Source organism: Kogia breviceps, chromosome 13, assembly GCF_026419965.1.
Source record: "Kogia breviceps isolate mKogBre1 chromosome 13, mKogBre1 haplotype 1, whole genome shotgun sequence".
NCBI lineage: Eukaryota > Metazoa > Chordata > Mammalia > Artiodactyla > Physeteridae > Kogia > Kogia breviceps.
Window position 1 is genome coordinate 70162468 of NC_081322.1, and position 23188 is coordinate 70185655.

The 23188-nt window shown below is 38.6% G+C and overlaps 1 protein-coding gene across 12 annotated transcripts in view; it reads right to left on the reverse strand.

Moving 5' to 3' along the window:
- Positions 1 to 5306: 5306 nt before the first annotated feature.
- Positions 5307 to 23188, reverse strand: part of HIVEP2 (HIVEP zinc finger 2) — a 192209-nt gene continuing 174327 nt past the window's right edge. For all 12 annotated transcript variants that reach the window (XM_059082974.2, XM_067010919.1, XM_067010921.1 and 9 more), the window contains 4 exons: positions 18166 to 18341; positions 14938 to 15039; positions 13266 to 14161; positions 5307 to 7774 (listed from right to left, as the gene is read on the reverse strand). In XM_059082974.2, coding sequence (XP_058938957.1) covers positions 6950 to 7774; positions 13266 to 14161; positions 14938 to 15039; positions 18166 to 18341 — 1999 coding nt within the window. In that variant the 3' untranslated portion in view covers positions 5307 to 6949. The remainder of the gene's footprint in view (positions 7775 to 13265; positions 14162 to 14937; positions 15040 to 18165; positions 18342 to 23188) is intronic.

A 23188-nucleotide genomic window follows, 5' to 3' on the forward strand; every position in this document is an offset into this window, starting at 1 on the left:
AGAGCACAGGCTCAGTAGTTGTGGCGCATGGACTTAGTTGCTCCGCAGCATGTGGGATCCTCCCAGACCAGGGCTTGAACCTGTATCCCCTGCATTGGCAGGCGGATTCTTAACCACTGTGACACCAGGGAAGTCCCCTACCCGGATTTAACCAATAGTGAAAAGGCTTCATGTTTAACCCAGTAGTGACCAGCTAGCAAAGGAGCATTATCTGTGACTCTTCTCTTTTTTGAGAGGCCTATATCCAATAAACCCCATTCCCATAAATTCCAGATATCCCCTCTCTCCTGCCATGTGTTTCAAAGCTATCTGCTTGTCTCTAACCCAACTACTACCACATTATTTCAAGCTACCATCATCTCCTACCTCAATTATGGAAATAGCCTCCAAGCTAAGCTCAGTCTCTCTTCTTATGCCCTCAGATCTGTCTTCTCTTTAACATCAACCAATAGAAATACAATGAGCCACATATGCAATTTTCAATTTTCTGGACCATCATTTAGAAAAGGAAATGTGGGTAATCAATTTTAATAACAACTTATTTACTATATCCAAATTTTCATCATTTCAACATGTTATTCATATGAAAAATTATAAAAGATATTTGGTCTCCTCCTTCTGCTATGTCTTCAAAATCTGGCATATATTTTACATTTACAGCACCTATCAGTTTGGACCCGCCACACCTCAAGTACAATTTGAGAGAATTTTATGCTGTGCTGTGATACTCAGTATATAATTTCTGGAAAGCCAGGTTTGGCTCCGTGACTGGCCTTGAGTTGAACTGGAAAATATACCACAGTCCATCCCTTTACAAATAGGGTTCCACAAGAAGGGTAAGCCCTGATGCCCTAAGACATCCATTGCGTGTCATGAATTAACTTCTCTCCTGTGAGAGTCCTCAAACTTCCTCTTCTACCCCTCTGTACACATACACCCTGAGTGATTTCATCCAATTCAGTGTTCTCAGCTACCAGTAAGTGACAAGAATAGACAAACCAATCTCCAGCTTGGGCCTTTCTTGAGACTGAACTCCTTCTGAACTACTGTAGGGAGCTCATTTCCTCACCTACATCCCCAAATGCAATATAAACTCACTCTTTTTTCTTCGTTAACAAGACCATCTCATTCCACTGCCCAGGTTAAAACTCCAGGCATCTTTACCCCTTCTATCTCTCTCTCCCTGACACCAAATCAGTCACTAGTTATGATCAATTCCTCTTCATTAAGTAAAACTGTCCCTTCTATCTCCATGACCCCATTGTCTGGATTGTTGCTGCCCTTATTTCCAGGGAAAAGACATAGCTTCATAATTATCCCAGTTGGTCTCCCTGCCTCCACTCTTTCTCAAATCCATTGTCTTCCTTGCTGTCACATTGATTTTTTTCTGAATAATAACAACAACGCTAACAATGGCAATGTACTTTCTTGCTTCAATCTTCGCTTACCTCAGCTCCTCATTGTTTACAGGGCCAGATCCACGCTCTTTGGATTGGATTAGGAAATTGGGCTTTGACGTACCTTTCTAGCTTAACCACGTCCACCCTGTCATAGACTCAGGGAGCTAGCTATAATACATCTGGCTTTTTCCCCATTCACAGCTTTACAACCTGGATCATATAACATGCCATTTTCCACTTTATTTTTATGCCTCACCTCTACCAGAATACAAAATGGAGGCAAAGACTTGCTGTGTTTTGCGCAGTACCAGGCACCTAGCACACAGAACAGTGTCCCAGAGTACATGATGAAATTTATCTGTCAATAAATTGTTCTGAGACAGGCTGAGACCTGGGACACTTTGCTGCAGTGCTTACACCTGGACAAATGTCTCCTTGAACAACAAAATACAAAGAAATTATAAGGGACTAAAAATAACTATGTGCATGCACAGTTGAGGCAAATTACGGACAAGAAGATACAAAAAGACCAAAAAGATGCCACTGAAAACTACTAGAGCTAATCAATGAATTTGGTAAGTTGCAGGCTACAAAATTAATGCACAGAAATCTCTTGCATTCCTATACACCAACAACGAAAGATCAGAAAGAGAAATTAAGGGAACAATCCCACTCACCATTGCAACAAAAAGAATAAAATACCTAGGAATAAACCTACCTAAGGAGGTAAAAGACCTATACTCAGAAAACTATAAGACACTGATGAAAGAAATCAAAGATGACACAAACAGATGGAGAGATATACCATGTTCTTGGATTGGAGGAATCAATATTGTGAAAATGACTATACTACCCAAAGCAATCTACAGATTCAGTGCAATCCCTATCAAATTACCACTGGCATTTTGTACAGAGCTAGGGCCAAAAAAATCTTAAAATTTGTATGGAGACACAAAAGACTCCTAATAGCCAAAGCAATCTTGAGAGAAAAAACGGAGCTGGAAGAATCAGACTCCCTGACTTCAGACTATACTACAAAGCTACAGTAATCAAGACAGTATGGTACTGGCACAAAAACAGAAATGTAGATCAATGGAACAGGATAGAAAGCCCAGAGGTAAACCCACACACCTATGGTCAACAAATCTATGACAAAGGAGGCAAGGATATACAATGGAGAAAAGACAGTCTCTTCATTAAGTAGTGCTGGGAAAACTGGACAGCTACATGTAAAAAATGAAATTAGAACACTCCCTAACACCATACACAAAAATAAACTCAAAATGGATTACAGACCTAAATGTAAGACCGGACACTATAAAACTCTTAGAGGAAAACATAAGAAAAAAACTCTTTGACATAAATCACAGCAAGATCCTTTTTGACCCACCTCCTAGAGTAATGGAAATAAAAACAAAAATAAACAAATGGGACCTAATGAAACTTAAAAGCTTTTGCAAAGCAAAGGAAACTACAAACAAGATGAAAAGACAACCCTCAGAATGGGAGAAAATATTTGCAGATGAATCATTGGACAAAGGGTTAATCTCCAAAATATATAAACAGCTCATGCAGCTCAATATTAAAAAAAAAAAAAAAAAAAACCAATCAAAAACTGGGCAGAAGACCTAAACAGACATTTCTCCAAAGAAGACATACAGATGGACAAGAATGACATGAAAAGCTGCTCAATATCACTAATTATTAGAGAAATGCAAATCAAAACCACAATGAGGTATCACCTCACACCAGTTAGAATGGGCATCTTCAGAAAATCTACAAACAACAAATGCTGGAGAGGGTGTGGAGAAAAGGAACCCTCCTGCACCGTTGGTGGGAATGTAAATTGATACAGCCACCATGGAGAACAGAATGGAGGTTCCTTAAAAAACTAAAAATAGAATTACCATATGACCCAGCAATCCCACTCCTGGACATATACCCAGAGAAAACCATAATTCAAGAAGACACATGCACCCCAATGTTCATTGCGACACTATTTACAATAGCCAGGTCATGGAAGCAACCAAAATGCCCATCGACAGACAAATGGATAAAGAAGATGTGTTACATATATACAATGGAATATTATTCAGCTATAAAAAGGAATGAAATTGGGTCATTTGTAGAGATGTGGTGCATCTAGAGACTGTCATACAGAGTGAAGTAAGTCAGAAAGAGAATAATAAATATCGTATATTAACACATATATGTGGAACCTAGAAAAATGGTACAGATGAACCGGTTTGCAAGGTGGAAATAGACATAGATGTAGAGAACCAACGTATGGACACCAAGGGGGGAAAGTGGCGGCTGGGTGGGGTGGTGGTGGGATGAATTGGGAGATTAGGATTGACATGTATACACTGATGTGCATAAACTGGATGACTAATAAGAACCTCCTGTTTAAAAAAATTAATAAAATAAAATTCAAAAATTCAGAAAAATAAAAATAAAAGACCAATGGCCACTTCTGAAGAGCCGGGAGCAAAAGCAGGGTACTGCACATGCCCTCTGCACACAACACCACCAAAGAGGGGAGCAAACCACCTGAGCCATCACTCCAGCCCAACCCCTGGACCTGCACGTACCCTCACCCCATATAAGGAACCAGCTCATTCCCGTCAGTGAGCAGGCAAGCAAGGGAACCTGTTGCTTGTTGTTGCTTGTTCTTGCTCCCCCCTGCTGCAGCAGGGGCCCCAATAAAGCCTTGCCTGAATTTCTTGTCTGGCCTCTGATCAATTTCCATTGATTAAGAAGGCCTGCCTGAATTTCTTGTCTGGTCTCTGATCAATTTCCATTGATTAAAAAGGCCAAGAACCCTGATCTGTAACAGTTCCAGGGCCACCTCTGCGGTGAAGCCTGCTCCATGCTTCCTTTCATTCTCAGCAGGGTGACTGCTCTCTCCTTTGTGATTGCAAAACACACCAAATGCGCCATTATCTTAGCACTAACAGCATACTGTATATATTTACTCACATATACATCTCTCCTCTTTATTTGAGCTCCTTGATGGCAGGAATACTCTCTTATTCATCCTAAATGTCAATTATAGTACCCAGTTCATAGTAGGCACTCAAAAACTGTTTTATGAACAAGTGAATACATGAAATGAGTTAGACAGAGGAAGAAGAAGAGTATTTGATTTGTCCAGGGATCACACACACACACACACACACACACACATGCACACACACACACCCTCCAGTGAGGAGTAAGACACACAATTCACCCTATGCAACTAAATGTTGCAAGGATTATTCTCTGTGAGAGACAGATATTAGGCTAACTGTGGTGGCCTTTAATTCACCTTTGTAAAACACCGTTTTAAAAAGACAGTCTGGCTCATAAAACATAATAGGCGAGTTGTAAATCCACCAATTTGAGATTTTTGGAATGAAAATACTGATAAGAGTTTGACCTTTAATGAGCTATTTCCATTATTATAAAGGTTCTACTTTTTTGTAATGAAAGAACTATGATTTCTGGATATTTTATGGTGTATTTGTTTCAGCGGTTTTTACCTTCAGTCACCTCAGCAAAAATAAAGAGGTTTCCCCACTGGGGGAATTTCAGACACGTATGCATACTGAGAGGGAAGCAGAAGGGGAAATGATCATTTGATTTATTCATGACTCTTCTCAGATACCCATTCCCATGCCCAGGTTCTGAGGACCCCATTTCTAGAGCTCGCACTGTGTTGACCGCTCTCCGTTCTAATCGGATGACATATGGAAGCCAATGACTGCCTTCTCACATGTTAAAAGCGTTCATACTCTGCACACCTCGGGATAGGCAGAGCCTAGCAATTAAAAGCACAAATGGCATGTTGGTAGCCTCAAAATTTCTGCAGCAACAAAATTGGGAAATTAAAATGTAAAACAACACATAAAAACTAGACACCTCAAGCATGTAATCGTATATTTATTTCTCTTTTTAAAGAACACTCCTTAATGTAATTCAATATACAAACTTGGTTTCACAGAATTATAATCCACTATATAGCACAAAGATAACCCAGATTGTGTGTGTGTGTGTGTGTGCGTGTGTGCGCGCATGTGTTGTACCCCTTCCCTTCCTTCCCTTCTTCTGAACCTACAAACAAAGGCTCTGCCCACTGTCCACGCTAACCAAAGCCCATTCTAAATGTTATGTACAAAAGACATTATCCTCCCACAAGTTCTTTTCCCTGGAAAGCTTCTTTTCCTTTCCCCCTGAGATAGCCAGGAGTGTGGCACTCTTCCCCTCTGCGGTAGGGTCAGGTGGCTTCCCCTAGAGCTGATGCGAACCCTGTGACCGTGCAGACTGGCTGACAGGAAGGGCTGGGGAGCAGGTCTCCGTGCCCTTCCCCGCTTCCACACCCACCCCTCAGTCCAAGCGCGACCCTTCTGTAGTAGCCTTAGTTCCAGTCACCATCTCGTGCAGCAAGAACCAAGGAGATTGCTAAGCCCAGGTCTTCTCCATGGGCAGCGCACAGCACTGCCTGCCAAGCCACCGGGCCGGCCGATAACCAAGCTCAACACAGTCCCATGTGCTTTGTCACTTTAATTTTTAAAGACACCCTAGCATAGGTCTGTGGCAACCTAGTGTCCAACTGAGTTACATAAAATTGTACCAGTGATGCACTTGTACATATTTACATGGGGTGGAATGTTTTCCCATATATTTAGATGAGTATATAGATCAACATGTTCACATAAGACCAAATACTTTTAATATTATTTATAACTGATTTATAAAGCTTTGAAAAAACTCACAATAGCACAGTTTACTTTAATGCTTTACGGTACTATCAGTTTAAAATCACAATCAGCACTTAAGTTATAGTCAATCCAGCAAACAAGAGACAAAAAAATTTACAAGAGTTAAGAACTGACTGATACATCCTTTATCTTTTTTTTTTTAAACTAATGCATAAGTGCAGAATAAGATACTCTAGTTTAAATATCTTGTTTACAATATACATTTTTGTTCTAGTTACGCAACAGTAAATCCCATGCTTCACATAGAAAAGCAATCCACAACATTAAGAAAAAATGTACAATTTATGAAACAAAGTAAATAAATATTAGTATTACAGAATCAGAGCTGTACATAAAAGCTGTTCAGTTTTAATCATATAAAAATATGTTTTAGTGCAACCTCACATATATATTGATGCTGTTTTGCTTTACATCATTTAGATCCAAGTGTCCAAAAAAGGAAAGAAATTACATTTATTACAAAGCAGATACACAAATTCTAAAATATGTACAAATTACTGCTAAAAAATGCTTATAAGAATATAAGCAAAGTAAAGAAAAGGCACAAACATCTGTACAATTTTAAAAGTACCAGACCCAATAGGTTAATTTCAAATTTTGTTTTGGTCAGGCTCATGATGACTTGTTAGTTTACCTAATTCTTTTGATATAACAAAAGTATATATAATAGCAAACTACTGTAACTTAGGACAGGCATGCTATAAACTTGATTACCTCTATTTCTAGAAAAACAAAAACAAAAACAAAGGGGAAAATGTGGAAATGAAAGTCTCCATGCATCTTAGATCAATGTAGTTGACTCTTTTCTGACGAAGGTTCCTTGCCTTCCTCTGTGCTTGAGGGTAATTCTTTGCTGCCTTGAAAGCCCAACTGTTTGTCATCCAGACAACTCTGGCTGTAAAACGTGGAGTGAGCGAATGCAGTCTGTGATGTACCAAAATTGTCCTTTTCACCATCATGCAAGTCAGGGTGGGTAGCTGAGGTACAGGGCTGACCTGCCTCAGGTCCACTAAAGTGTCTAATGCTAACATGTGCACTTTCCAAGGGTTTCTGATGGGGCGCCTGCCCTCGAGCTGGCTGGTCTGCCCCCAGCAGAGCGGCCTCTTCTGTGGCAATCCGGAGGGAGGCGATGGCTTTTGTGCAAGTCTGTATGTTTTCCTCCTGTTCCCGCTCTGTTGCATTCAGGCTGTCTTCTGAAGTGCTCTGTTTCATCAGTAGCCGAGGAGAGGAGGGTGTGCTAGGTGGACCAGATGACTGCAGAGCATGAGGCGATCGCTTCTCCTGCTGCTTAGGAACCACATAGGGATCCTTGGCGAAGGAGTCCCTTGAAGCTCCTCTCTTCTCCTCAGAGCCCTCCATTGGCAGAGGCAATGTGGGTGGAGGGTGTAAACTGGAAAGGGCCGGCGGCATGGAGTGAACCATTTGAATCCCACCAACTGGCACCATGGGGATAGGAGCTCGCACTTGCTGCTGAGAGTGGAGTGGAAGATGACTGAAGACATAGTCATTAGGACCCTCAGGGAAAAGGCTGGAGCCTGGATGTTCATAAGCACCTTCTTGGTCTCCACAGAGACTGAAGTAAGGAACCTGAGGTAATCCTCTTCTTAAATTCTGCATCGGGAAATAGAGAGCACAACGCTTAGGACCCATCACGCTTCACGCTTAGGTCAAGCTGTTTCATTCATTCACTCACTCACTCAGTCTTTCAAGACACGTGAAGACTCCCTAATCTTTGTATCCATTTTTTTATTTCTCAAGACAAAAGAGATTTTCTCAGCAGTCTTTTAGGATTCTTTTTTTTTTTTGCGGTACGCGGGCCTCTCACTGTTGTGGCCTCTCCCGTTGCGGAGCACAGGCTCCGAACGCGCAGGCCTAGCGGCCATGGCTCACGGGCTTAGTTGCTCCGCGGCATGTGGGATCTTCCCGGACCAGGGCACGAACCCGTGTCTCCTGCATCGGCAGGCGGATTCTCAACCACTGCGCCACCAGGGAAGCCCCTTTTAGGATTCTTGAATGGGGCGGTGGGTCTGTGAAAAGTTGCCTTTGCTGTGAAACAGCAATGTAATAAATCATGCAGTGTGTTTTCCACTAGGTACAGAGACACGTTCCAGCTCTGTTTTTTTCATAAGATGGAATGAAAAGAAAATAATGGATAATTACCAAAAAAAACTTTACTGAGCTGAAAAATACTAATAGATTTTTTAATTCAAAAGGAAGTTAAAAGATTACCATCTGTTTACATACTGGGCAGATTTTTAATATTTTTCTTAAGTGTTGATGAATATAAATGGAGTGACAAGCCTGAAAATTAGCTTTCTTTTTTTTTTTTTTTTTTTTAGTCCTCTACAGAACAGATGACAAAATGGTGGTGATAGCGCAAACTGGTTACTCCAATGTGCAAGACATTGGTCTAAAGGAATAAATTCCTGCTCAGGAGACATCAAGGCAGAAGATCAGCACCAGCTTCTCCATCAAATCTTAATTCAAGGCCAAATTTTGTATGCAAACTATGCATCAAAGTAGTTAACATTAAATATTTCAAATCGTTAAAACGCACATTCAACTACACAGCTGGGAACCAAAGATGACTGTGTTTTAATTCTTCTGTTTATACTACTATTTCCACTTAAATATCTTCTTGGTAATTAATGGATTAAGATACTTAAAATTGGGGGCCAGTACTCCAGATTTTATGGTCCGAGTCCTGAAAATGGAGAACTTATTTTGTATAATTGTTTCTGTAGCAAAACCCAACTTACACTGTGGAGATTATCAGGTTTTAATGAGATGATGAGGTTTCAGTTACTGAGATTCATTCTTTGAATGAATCGTCATCTGAAAGAGACTCACCGTATTTTTATTTTTTTGAGAACTTAAAATCAGAGAGATACAAATGTGTCAAATACGGTAGTAATCAGGAGAGACCAAAAAATGTTCTAACTCATTTCAAGGATGTTTCAGTTCTAAAATTCAAGATATGCTCTATACCATTAATGATTCATCCAGTTCTATTTGGATCGTGAGACCAGCTCAAGAACGATAAGTTATGCATCATCTCTGCTACTCTGTACCATGCTTGGCCCTAACCCTGTTCTGGGCTTCACCTTATTCAAGCCAAAAACAAATGACTTGTGCTGAAAGTGCAGGAGAAATCATGTAATCATCAACCCTATAACCATAAGCATCTCATAAGCTAGGTAAGGGGATAATTTTATGGTATGAGAAAGAACCATTTAAATGCTACCAAAACCAAAATCCCTCTTGTACTTGCTTTGGTTTAGAAAAAAGGCATGTTTCCTTCATTCAGCACCACGTAAGGTGGAAGAACATAATGCCTACAATAATGACCTTTGTAGATAACCAAATGAATCTTCTTTTAATCACGATTATCACAGATTCAAAGTTTAACACAAAATGTAGCTTGGCTATTTTTCCATTTTGCTTTTGATTGCCATTCTGTGGTGTCCACTGCATACACCTGATCACAATGGGGGTCTGTGAGGCAGCCAGAGACACAGCTGTCCCATTTCATGAGATCTCTGAGTCAAGTCTAACAAAGGGAGTGATGAACTGTCCTCAATAAAAATAGGAGGTATCCAATATGTTCAAAAGCCAATAGAATTTTGTGTTACGAGTAAAAGTGTTATAGTCAGACCTCTACTGACCAGAAATTCAATGGTTAGAGTCACAGAAGCAAGTGCACAAGTACAATTCCCATCATGTAATCACTTCCATGGCTCCAAATACTGCCAGGCTTTTCCACATATCCTTTGTCCTTGAATTGACCCTTTCTTCACCCTCCAAATAAACTCTCAAGAAGATTTTTCTACTCTAATTTTTACTTCATTTGCAACACTATTCTCATAACTTGGACCTTATCATTGTAATATTGTGAACACACTAGCGCATTTTACTTAAAAAAATCTCGATACGGAAAGATGAATAATGAATGCATGTGTGGGTTGTGTCAAGCACATGCGTGCGTGTGTGTGTATCTATACATGTACCCCATGTACCAGATACTTACCCCACCCTTCTTTTCAACAGTGTCAGTAGGTCCTCTGGAAGCAAAGGCTCAGAAGGAGGTAGGGGTGCAAGAGGTTCAGCTGGGGGTGGTGATGGGGGAGCGGGGAGTTAATGTATGTGAAGGTAATGGGAAGAGGAAGCAGGTGGTCAGCTGGGGCTGATCCAGGCTCAGCCATTGACTGGGGGTTGCAGGGGAGAACGTGGCCTTGGCATGAAAATGGAGGCCTAGCCTGAAGGTATGAACAGCTGGAGGCTGTCAGCTCACTGCATTCCTTACAGCCGAATGGCAAGTTCTTTCAAGGACAGAAATCTGCTTGGCCCAGTCCTGACTGCCACAAACAGATGAAGAAACTGTGGCCAAGAGGTTAATTGACTCTCTCAAGATCACACAGAGAGCGAGGGACGGAACCATAGGATGACACTTTTGCTAGACAATGTTCACGGACACTCTGTACCAAGGACCAGGACACACTTTCTTTGTCTCCCTGCTATCTATCTACCAAAACTTTAAAAATAGAAAAGGAAAACTTTTTGTTTAAAAAATATGAGGCCAGAAACTGTGCAGTTTTTTCATCATCATCCTTGAGCAACATATGATAAACCCTCAAAAAATATTTACTGAACGAATGAATAAAAACTCTTCTCTCTTCCTCTCTTCCTTCCTCCCTCTCTCTCCCTTTCTATTGTTTATCTATCTACCTTTCTATGTATCATATATCTACCTATCTATCATCTCTCTTAAAATTAACACTAACCAGAGGGCATTAGGGAGGGAACAGCGGGATACTAGAATCTCAGTGACTGCATATCACCTCCTCCAAACCTGCTCCCTGGGACCCACCACTCCAGACTGAACCAGGTAATGAGCATGCCACACTGGACTACAAGGTCCTTTCAGGCCACAGTCACTGCCCTGTGAGCCCTTGGTCAACGTTAAACAACAAGGTATTGCTAATAGAATTTCCATCAAAAAGAATTATTTTTAGGGTTATTCCAATTTAATACCTTCATACATTATTTAGAGGGGGGAAGCACTCATATACTACAGCAATCAGGAGACGTACTTCTCATAAGATCATTTATTTTTGTTTGCTCTGGCAATGAAAATCTTGTCCATACATCATAGAAAGATGAAAACCCTCTGCAGCCCCTCCAGAAAGGTGTGGTAAAGCATCAAACGGGAAGAGTTCGAGACCAAGTGTCTCTGCCTAGGGAGGATCCTCAGGGAGGATTCCAAGGTCTATTCCTTTCTATTGCATGAACAAAGCAGCCTGCTAAGAATTCTCTACAGAGAATTAAACTGGGTAATAGACCAAAGGCTCAACAGTTGGGTTTCATAAATAGTAAAGTTCAACAATTCTATGAAGTATCCAGGTGAACTGGTATTAAAAAAAAAAACACGGGTGCAAACTCAATGACTAATAAAAACCAATCTCCTTCCAACAACAACCTTCTGGCCATAGATCCAAAAATTAGATGACGTCCTTCAGTCTAGTCCTTCACTTCCTTTGCCCAAGTTAGCTGCAAGTTGCTATTATTTTTTAATAACAAGAGTGTGTTGGCACCAAAGGGTTATTTTTTGTGGCTGTAGTTGATCAGGAACAGGAGAGCCTCATCTCACACACTTCACCAGCATCATTGGGTCTATATCAGAAAAAGCATTTTACACCCTGGATGTGGTATCCTGGTATCGGAGGGATTTCTCATTCTATTCATGCTGCAATAGCATGAACTTCAGAAGAGCCCTGCTGTCTACTTAGCACCACCAAGATACAAGAAAACCTGTGGAAATGTCCCTCTTTTTCTTAGCTTGCTAATTTATTTGGTTGACAAATAGTTACAAATAGTCCTGATAGCTACACATGTTTCTGCAGTAATTGAACCATGAAGACGAAGCTGGTGGCGGGCTTGTAAGCAGAGGGTGCTGGGGGCAGGGGAGTGGAATGCAGCAGGGAGTTTTCCTAAAGTTCAAAAATGACAACCTAAGCATATAATTCAGGGTGGTGAAAAAGTGATGAGAGGGAGGAAGGTGACCACTAGGGCAATGATAAGATGGCCGAGCTGGGAGCTGGTGGTGCTTCCTTTGGCTGTGAAGGACAGTGCCGACACACATGATGGAAATCCAGAGCAAAAAGACAATGGCAAAGAATAGAGCCCAGGAAACAAAAAGCACATTGAAAGCGACCAAACTCCAAAGGTATCATTCCTCTGTCTACACTAGGCGCCTGCTTCATTCATTTTTTAAAACCCTACACAAGTTGAAAGAGACATCAAGGTCGACCACACTGGTGGAATGAGGCAGGGCAGGTGCTTTTCTATGGATTTGCATAAGCCTACTGCCTAAATTTCATCCATGATTGCTGCTGTTATCTTAATCTATAATGAGGGCATACCATAGAAATCGCCTCTGATGCTTTCTCCCTTAGCTTTCCCAACTCCCCATTCTCTGTGGGCTCAAGATCTCACTTTACAAGGGCGCTCAGTAGCAGGAAGTGGTGGTACCAGGAAGAAAAGCATACGTGTTCATGCCTTTCATTTATAAACATACCAAGGGGTTCATTCTCCCCTCTTCCAATCCCTCACTGGTTTCACATGTCCACTCACTGTGGGCAAAGTAATGAGTTTATTTTAAAATATTTTTTTTGATTGAAAGTCAATGCTAATGCCTGAATCAGAATCCTTACCTGGCAAAGAGTTACATAAATGACACCTAAATGTCCCTGAAAATGTCTGTCTAGGCAGCCATGCTATTCCAAAGACTTCACCTTTTCTATTCATGCAAAGGTTTCAACTCCTGTCAATAATGAGTTAGGCTTAGAAAGCATTTAGAAAGACCTCCCCTGTTACCAGCTGGAAATGCTCTTCCCTGATGTAATACTATACTTGGGATAATGCCACAGACATGTTACTGACAACAGCATGCAATAAAAATGTCTTCCTTCTATTTTCAGTAACCAAGTTTACTCCTCCCCATGACAGAGACCCATATCATAATACATTTCACACTAGTGTGTCATCAAGAGACCCCAATGTGCTTGGACTTATATATTAGAAAGAGAAAGCTAATTATACTTACAGGAGGCCCCAATACAATTGGCTCTGCTTGCAAATACTGTCCCATGGCCAACGGTGGGTTGTGGTATAAAGCCCTTCTGGGAGATGGTGCTCTTATGGTGGTCATGTATCTTCTCTCTCTTCTGGGAGAGAGGTCTCTTCTGGCCGTGATCTCTTTCCCAGGTGACACTGGCCTCCTTGGGGACAGATGCCTTCTCGGTGAAACATCTCTTTGTGATATCTCTCTTCTCAAGGCAGCTTCCTTTCTTGGTGAAAGATGTCTCATGGGTGACACATCTCTCCTAGGTGATAAATGTCTTCTGGGCGACAAATCTCCTTTGGGTATCAGATACCTCTTTGGTGAATTATCTCGACAGGGTGAAGAATCATATCCTGGTGAGGAATGGTGGCTGGAGGGTGAGAAGTCCCTTGGGGAGGAACTCGGCTCTGAAGACAGCATGCATTCTTCATCCATACAACTAGGGATGTCTAACCTGTCTTTGTCTGGTTCTGAGTCTGTACTTTTGCTCTGGAATAACCTCTGGTATTCTGTCATTGGAGTATCTTCACATGAGTCACTTGGTGTCATAAGCTGAGTGACCTGAATACTTGGCAAAGTAACCAAATAGCTGATCAATGAAGAATGCCCCAGGGAGCTATCAGAAGGAACCCCATGGGGCACGGCGCCAACATTCACAGGTAAGGAGGAGAATCTAGGAGGCTGGGGACTGGTGCTTCTTGATCTTGTTTTTGGTGTCAAATCTCCTTGGTCATCAAAGTCATCATCATCTTCATCATCATCATCATTATCATCTCCATCCTCACCATCCGATTCTTCAGCATCTGAGAACTGATGATCAGTTGAAATGCTGGACATGCTATGCTTCTCAGCCGCTTTGTGCAAATCTTCCATCGTTTCTGAAGCAATTGAACAAAGTGAGTGAAGATCAAGATCCAAACATGAAGGTTAGGAGCTAATTTAGGCCCCATCTCTTTCCAAAAGCTTTCCTTAACCCTCCAGCCCTTAGAGACAGTCCTCTCTCTGAATTCCTATAACACACATGGGCACATACCTCTGTGACTCTAGATTGGTTCTTGTTTTTTTTTTTATGTACCTATCTGATTTCATCTCCACCCTGTAATACAGACTCCATAGTTGGACCTTATAACTCAGCCATCATACCACTCATAGAAAACCCTCAATAAATGGGTATCTAATTTTGTTAATGATGGTATTAGAGGAAAAAGGGAACAAGACTTCTCTCTACAGGTATAAGACCTCACGAGGCCCAGCTGACCCTCAGGTTTTCTAGTGAGGTTAGTGATGGATTATTTTTGCTACTAGATTTCCTCTTAATAGGAAAAATAAGACAAAATGCTTTTCAAGTATCCCAAAAAGTTTCATAAACTTTAAATCACCATCACAACTTAAGTGCAATTAGATCTCCTTTATGGTTCTAGATAGAAGTATTTCCATAGTAAGGCCTTTCCACCTCCTCAGCCAGAACTGAAATGCGTTTCTTCTCAGTAAGTTTCAAGCAATTCAATGTGTCAGACTTCTTTTCTATATTTAGTATTTAGTAAAATGAAATGTGATCAGTATCTTTTTTAAATACTTAAATTTATTTTACCCCCTTGGCCACAAAGCTCCAGCATACACAGTAAAGAGTTCAGTCAACTAAAGTATGAAATACCTGCTTCCTCGGTTTCGGTATCATCCACTGATGTCATTGAGACCCCCAACTCCAGGCATTTCTTCATGTGTGCTTTAGATTTCATATGCTTCGTTAGGTTTCCTGGAAAATACAGCCAAAAAAAAGAGCAATTAATTGGTTACCAAAATGTGATTATTGCTGCAAAATTCAGTATGAAATGAACTGACTTGAGAGATAACAAAGATTTGTTTCTAGCCCCTGCCCCTTGTCTCAAACTTAAGAGGAAAAATTTGGCTTCTGAAGATATTAACCCCAGACAGCTTCAGCCCAGTCTCAGGTTTTCTGCATTCTAGAAGACTTGTCGAAGTCTAGGGTCACAGCTTTTCAAGAGTAGGCTCAAGTACAACTGGGAATCCCAGGCTTTCCTGGCTGAGAAGGGATCTAATATCTTTGGCCCAGTTGGGCCCACCTCCTTAGACTCCATATAACCAGGATGGCACAAGCTGGGTCACACCTCTCTGAGCAACTTCAGAATGAAATTTTGTCATCAACACATCCACTGGACCCCAGACCTTCTGGCATTGATCAGATATAGATTAAACTCACAGGATCCTCACTTGTCAGAAGAAAAAATAAATGCAAACTAATGTTGGGGCCAATCCTGTAAATGAATTCAAAGATCCATACAAATACTTAGCTAACTACTTATAGGAAGCATTAGTCTCAGTATTTAGCATCTATCCATCTGGCATATATCAGGAAAGTTTATGACAGCAGCTTCTAAAGTTCTGGAGCAGCAAAATTCCTTTCTTATTTATCTTGAAACTCCCACTGTTCTATGAAAAAAGAAAGAATTTTATGTCAAATATGTATTATGATGATGATAAGACATATACAATTGTCCCTTATGTAAAATGGTGTAGTACAATTGGCCCTCCATATCCGCAGGTTCAACATTCACAGATATGAAGAGTTGACTATACAGTTATATGTGTACCTAAGTACATATGTGTGTTTCTATAGATTTATATAATCGCTATATGGAATGTGAGAAATTTTGAAAACACTGATCCAATCACCTTTGATTTAGGATCTATGAAATTATATATATATTATTCCATGTCATATATATAACTTATCAAAAGAGATCCAGGAAGTAATTCAGTTGTAAGGGCCATATTATTATCGTTGCGCTTTGACGCTGCTTTAGTAACATAGCAGCAAATGCTTTATTTTTAAGAGTAGGCTCATTGAATCAGATGGAAACCAGCCTGCTGAAATAGTTTTATTCCCCTTGTAGGAGTGTTTAGCTTACTATTAATGTAATATATGAGCCACAACTCTAAACTGGGGCACTGTTGTTTATTATTTTATTTATATTACTTTATTTTTTACTTAACGTTTGGCTTATTGCTTATATACCTATAAATTTTATGTGGTATTTTGATCACTCCAAACATAGAAATATGTCCTGGTCCTTATTTCTCTTTTTTATCAAAAAAATTATATCTACAATTTTTCTAAAGATCTAAAAAATTTTTATAGATATATTATCAAGAATTCTAAAATCTGTAAATTAATTAAATATATCTATAAATTAATGGAAATCATCTGCTTCTGTAAGGATGCAAGTGATCTGAGTATGTGGACATATGTAGATGTTAGTATGTCAAGATAGTTTATTTAAATCTTAGTATGTGTTTCTTCTCCTATACTTTTCTTTCCACTCGTTTCAAGTACCGGAAGTGAAAACTGGCGAGGGGTTTCCCAGGATGATCTGCTCTTTTTAAGATTCCAAGACATTTGTACTTTCCCAAAGGGTGACAAGGAAACTCCAGTAATGACCAAGAATAAATTTTTTCCTGCTAAAACTCCAAGACGATGGTTCAAAGCCAAATTTAATTTGGGGAAAAAGAAATAGCTATGTGACGTTTCTTCACGCAGTGTTTCATGCAGCTATACCTACAGTTAACTCATATGCCCAGGGAATATCAGTTGTAATGACTGGCGGATTTGCAGTATTTCCTAAAGCCAAAGTTTATATTTTCTTATGTCCTAGGAAGTCTCTCAGTGAAGTTCTACATAAAAGGTCTTGATTGTGCAAAAGTGGATGGTATTTAAAGGACCTTATGTTTACCTCCTTTGAAATGCAAATGAACACTCCCTCCCCCTCTTTCTGGCTTACAAAGAGGCATACTTATAATATAAATATCTTTTTAATAAAGAAGAAACAGATAACGTCGAGAGGCTACACATTTTTTACTTCTGACAAACCAATAAAGACAATTTAGGATTTTGTGTATAAGAGAAAATAGGTACACATTTCTCTACCAAAGATCTTTTTATTTGATATTTATTTTTCTTGATGAGTAGTGGAGCAGATTAATTGGCATGCAAATCTAAAGTTAAAACATTGGAAAATGTTAGTGTGAGGTTAGTGAGGGTGTGTCTAGAGGATCCATTAGTACTTCTACAGTAAGTATTAAAAGATACTTCTACAGAAGTCATCCACCTCTAATTCACTACTGTTTGTATTCTGAGAACACTGGGTTTATAAACATTTTCATAATTTTATAAAATGATAGAAATATAATTGAAGCAAACTTTTAGTATAAAATATTTTCATATAAATCTACCTTCTAAAAACAGATTTTTTTTTAAAAAAAAGAATATCATTTCAAGGCAAGTCTGAGTTTTATGAGATTAATAGCCATAGCCTGAGAGTAAGAAATTGTCTCCGTGCTGATAAATACACAGAATACAAGCTATCAAATTTCTATGCATAATTAATGCAAGTGTGGATGGAGGGGCCCACCGGGGAGTCTGCAGGTCTCTACATCATTTATAATCTTGAAACTGACCATGGGCACATGTTTTCTTTCCGGCTGCTGCCTTGCTTTTCTAATGCCATGGCATGGATTATCTCCCTGCAGTATTTCAATACTGGTGCAAAGATTCTCTAGACCACATAACATTTCCAACATGAGGTAATAGCTATCCAGGCAATTCTTAGCCACTTCCTTCGAGACAACTAGCCTGGACCTAAGTCTGTAGCTCTTACTTAGGTCATAAAAGGAGCCTCACTGTCTCATGTACATCCTCAGACCACTTAACATGAAGAGGAAAATACATTTTGTGGGGTCACATTTTCACAAAGAAAACCAACTAATTGTCGATGACAGTTATAAAATAGTATTCAGAATCTGGAGCAGCCATAAAAAAAAGTGTTTTTCCTCTTAAAAAAAAAAAAAAAAATCAGACCTGTACCTTTTGTTTTGAAGGCGAAATTACACAACTTGCATACATAAGGCCGGACATCAGTATGAGTGCGGATATGCTTTTTGAGCATGCTCGGTTTCTTACAGCGAATCCCACATTCTTCACAAATGTACTTTCCACGTCCACGTCCTCTGACATATACATAATCTTCATTTGACTTATACCTGTTAAAAAAGGGAAAATACAGTGTGTTTCCAAATACTTTTGCATGTTATACATCAAACCAAAAGCTAATCATTTGCAAGACAAATATTTAGGAGGGACTTTTACAAACAATTATTCAACTTTATTTCTACAAAGCCTGTGAAATCTATGCAGTAAAGTCCTGAAAGAACAGATTTGGCATTGTAAATAAAAGGGAATTTTTTTCTACATGGAGTTCAAAATGGAATTGGCTCTTCCATGAAGTGTAAATATATGGACTCCCTACAGATGTTCAATGGGCTTATATAAGCCTCAAAGAGTTGCAGAGCTGTGCACCTCACTGCCTCTGGCCAAGAAACATCCAAAAAGTTATATTAGCATATTTAAATCATCACATATCATTTGTTAACATTCCATCATCTAAGATGTGCACACACAACACACATACCCCTCTGAATTTGCTAGAATAAATATAACTGATTATAGAATTCTTCATTGCAAGTTTCTACTCTATTTTTACAATCCTGGCACGAGAGTCAGAAATTTCTAGCTTACACAGGCTGAGCTGAGCTCACCAACTGTTGCCTACAGATTTGATCTGCTCTTCCCAAGGACCACGAATCTGTACTAAAGTGAAGTCTAAATTTCAAGTGGCTTCTGGAAGGTACTGTTACATAATGAAAACTAGAAATTCTATTTTTCAATCAAATTTGCATTTGTTTCAGGATTTAATAGAGAAGTTTGAAAGGATAACTGAGGTCATCTAGTTTAATTAAATCAGTTAGATGAGCAAAGTCTTAGGTATTCATTGTAATTATCAATGGAAGAAACCTATTTATCAATGGAAGAAACCTATCTAGTGCTCACCATCCATCACATTTTGTTTAGAATACAGGGAAACATGACCTATCAGAGTATAGCAGCATTCTACTGTATAACTCAATGAATATCATTATCTCTTAAATCTCAGGCTAGAATTATGGGTCTAATGTCATTCTTGGGAAGATATTCCTTTCGAAGGGCTCTTTTTATAACTTCAAAAGGTAAAGTGACCTACAAAATGCCCTAACTCAGTGTGGACTGACTTAAAGGCACTAGATTTACAGTTTTGTTTTGTTTTGTCTTACATTCTAAGAGCACTGCAAACTTCTCTATTTTGTTCTACCTAATCTATCATCAGAAATAAGAGCAAGTTCAACTTCATTTGTCCAATCTACTGAAGAATATTTAAGAGAGAAAATCCATCCAACATTTAAATATCCACTCTGCTATGGATACTATTTAATCTTAACATTATCTATCTTTTGGTCAGTACCAATCCAAGTGAGAATTGAGTAGTATCAGAAATATGAATAGTCAGTTTTGCATGCTCTCTGCTCCTTTAAATCTTTCCCACTTAGGGACAAGGAATTTCCAAAGTCAACTTTTGCTTCAAACCTATTTTGAACTTTATCTTTCACCTCACATTGTCTTTTGTAATAAAGAAGAAAAGAACCTAAAGATGCAAAATATCTTTCATCTTTTAATATCACTATTCTCTGCCCCAAACTTAGGGCATGAAATTACCTAAGGATGAAATTACCTTAGGATGAAATTACCTAAGGACTATAGAATAAAACAAATAATTTTATAGAGAGCAACTTTTTTTCAGGGAAGGGTACTTTAAGCTTACTGTGGCCCAGGCCCATCATTGTACTTGATGTACAATGTATTATCTTCATATAACACTATTTTAATGTCTCAGCTGATTAACTTGCTTCCAGATGAAAATAAATTTTGTATAAAATATAACTGTATTAGAAAAGTCTGTACAAATAAAATATTTACCCTTCAACAGTTCTGCAGACCCATGAATTTACTTGAGACAAGAATTAATGGATTTTGAAAAAATAATTAAAAGATATGATGAATTGGGTGATTGGAATTGACATGTATACACTGATGTGTATAAAATTGATGACTAATAAGAACCTGCTGTATAAAAAAATAAATAAAATAAAATTCAAAAATTAAAAAGAAAAAAAGAATTAATGGATTTTGAAAAAATAATTTAAAGGTATGTTTAATTAAATTACTAAGTCTATGAGTTAAACACTAATAAGAAGCATATACACTTAAAAATTTGGTCAGTAATACTTTTTTTTTTAACTTATCACTTTGCAATCAGCAAAATAAGAGGCGGTAACACACTTCTCGGAATAAACAGCTGATTACCACCAGGCAGAAGATGGATCACAGATTAAGGAATGATATCAATTACAGGAAAAAATCTGTAAAAAATACAAACACATGGAGGCTAAACAATACACTGGTTAATAACCAAGAGATCACTGAAGAAATCAAAGAGAAAATTAAAAAATACCTAGAAACAAATGACAATGAAAACATGATGACCCAAAACCTATGGGAGGCAGCAAAAGCAGTTCTAAGAGGGAAGTTTATAGCATTACAATCCTACCTCAAGAAACAAGAAACATCTCAAATAAACAACCTAGCCTTACACCTAAGGCAATTAGAGAAAGAAGAACAAAAAAAAAATCCCCAAAGTTAGCAGAAGGAAAGAAATCATAAAGATCAGATCAGAAATAAATGAAAAAGAAATGAAAGAAACAATAGCAAAGATCAATAAAACTAAAAGCTGCTTCTTTGAGAAGATAAAATTGAGAAACCATTAGGCAGACTCATCAAGAAAAAAAGGGAGAAGACTCAAATCAATAGAATTAGAAATGAAAAAGGAGAAGTAACAACTGACATTGCAGAAATACAAAGGATCATGAGAGATTACTACAAGCAACTATACACCAATAAAATGGACAACCTGGAAGAAATGGACAAATTCTTAGAAAAGCACAACCTCCTGAAACTGAACCAGGAAGAAATAGAAAATATAAACAGACCAATCACAAGCACTGAAACTGAGACTGTGATTAAAATACCTCCAACAAACAAAAGCCCAGGACCAGATCGTTTCACAGGTGAATTCCATCAAAATTTAGAGAAGAGCTAACACCTATCCTTCTCAAACTCTTCCAAAATATAGCAGAGGGAGGAAAACCCCAAAACTCATTCTATGAGGCCACCATCACCCTGATACCAAAACCAGACAAAGATGTCACAAAGAAAGAAAAACTACAGGCCAATATTACTGATGAAAATACATGTAAAAATCCTCAACAAAATACTAGCAAACAGAATCCAACAGCACATTAAAAGGATCATCCACCATGATCAAGTGGGATTTATCCCAGGAATGCAAGGATTCTTCAATATATGCAAATCAATCAATGTGATACACCATATTAACAATTGAAGGATAAAAACCATATGATCATCTCAATTGATGCAGAAAAACCTTTCGACAAAATTCAACACCGATTTATGATAAAAACCCTCCAGAAAGTAGGCATAGAGGGAACTTACCTCAACATAATAAAGGCCATATATGACAAACCCACAGCCAACATCATTCTCAATGGTGAAAAACAGAAACCATTTCCACTAAGATCAGGAACAAGACAACGTTTTCCACTCTCACCACTATCATTCAACATAGTTTTGGAAGTTTTAGCCACAGCAATCAGAGAAGAAAAAGAAATAAAAGGAATCCAAATCAGAAAAGAAGAAGTTAAGGTGCCACTGTTTGCAGATGACATGATACTATACATAGAGAATCCTAAAGATGCTACCAGAAAACTACTACAGCTAATCAATGAATTTGTAAAGTAGCAGGATACAAAATTAATGCACAGAAATCTCTTGCATTCCTATACACTAATGATGAAAAATCTGAAAGAGAAATTAAGGAAACACTCCCATTTACCATTGCAACAAAAAGAATAAAATACCTAGGAATAAACCTACCTAAGGAGGTAAAAGACCTGTACCTAGAAACTATAAGACACTGATGAAAGAAATCAAAGATGACACAAACAGATGGAGAGATATACCATGTTCTTGGATTGGAGGAATCAATATTGTGAAAATGACTATACTACCCAAAGCAATCTACAGATTCAGTGCAATCCCTATCAAATTACCACTGGCATTTTGTACAGAACTAGGGCAAAAAAAATCTTAAAATTTGTATGGAGACACAAAAGACTCCTAATAGCCAAAGCAATCTTGAGAGAAAAAACGGAGCTGGAAGAATCAGACTCCCTGACTTCAGACTATACTATAAAGCTACAGTCATCGAGACAGCATGGTACTGGCACAAAAACCAGAAATATAGATCAATGGAACAGGATAGAAAGTCCAGAGATAAACCCATGCACATATGGTCAACTAATCTATGACAAAGGAGGCAAGGATATACAATGGAGAAAAGACAGTCTCTTCATTAAGTAGTGCTGGGAAAACTGGACAGCTACATGTAAAAAATGAAATTAGAACACTCCCTAACACCATACACAAAAATAAACTCAAAATGGATTACAGACCTAAATGTAAGGCCAGACACTATCAAACTCTTAGAGGAAAACATAGGCAGAACACTCTATGACATAAATCACAGCAAGATCCTTTTTGACCCACCTCCTAGAGTAATGGAAATAAAAACAAAAATAAACAAATGGGACCTAATGAAACTTAAAAGCTTTTGCACAGCAAAGGAAACCATAAACAAGATGAAAAGACAACCCGCAGAATGGGAGATAATATTTGCAAATGAAGCAGCTGACTAAGAATTAATCTCCAAAATTTATAAGCAGCTCATACAGCTCAATATCAAAAAAACAAACAACCCAATCCAAAAATGGGCAGAAGACCTAAACAGACATTTCTCCAAAGAAGATATACAGATTGCCAACAAACACATGAAAGGATTCTCCACATCACTAATCATTAGAGAAATGCAAATCAAAACTAC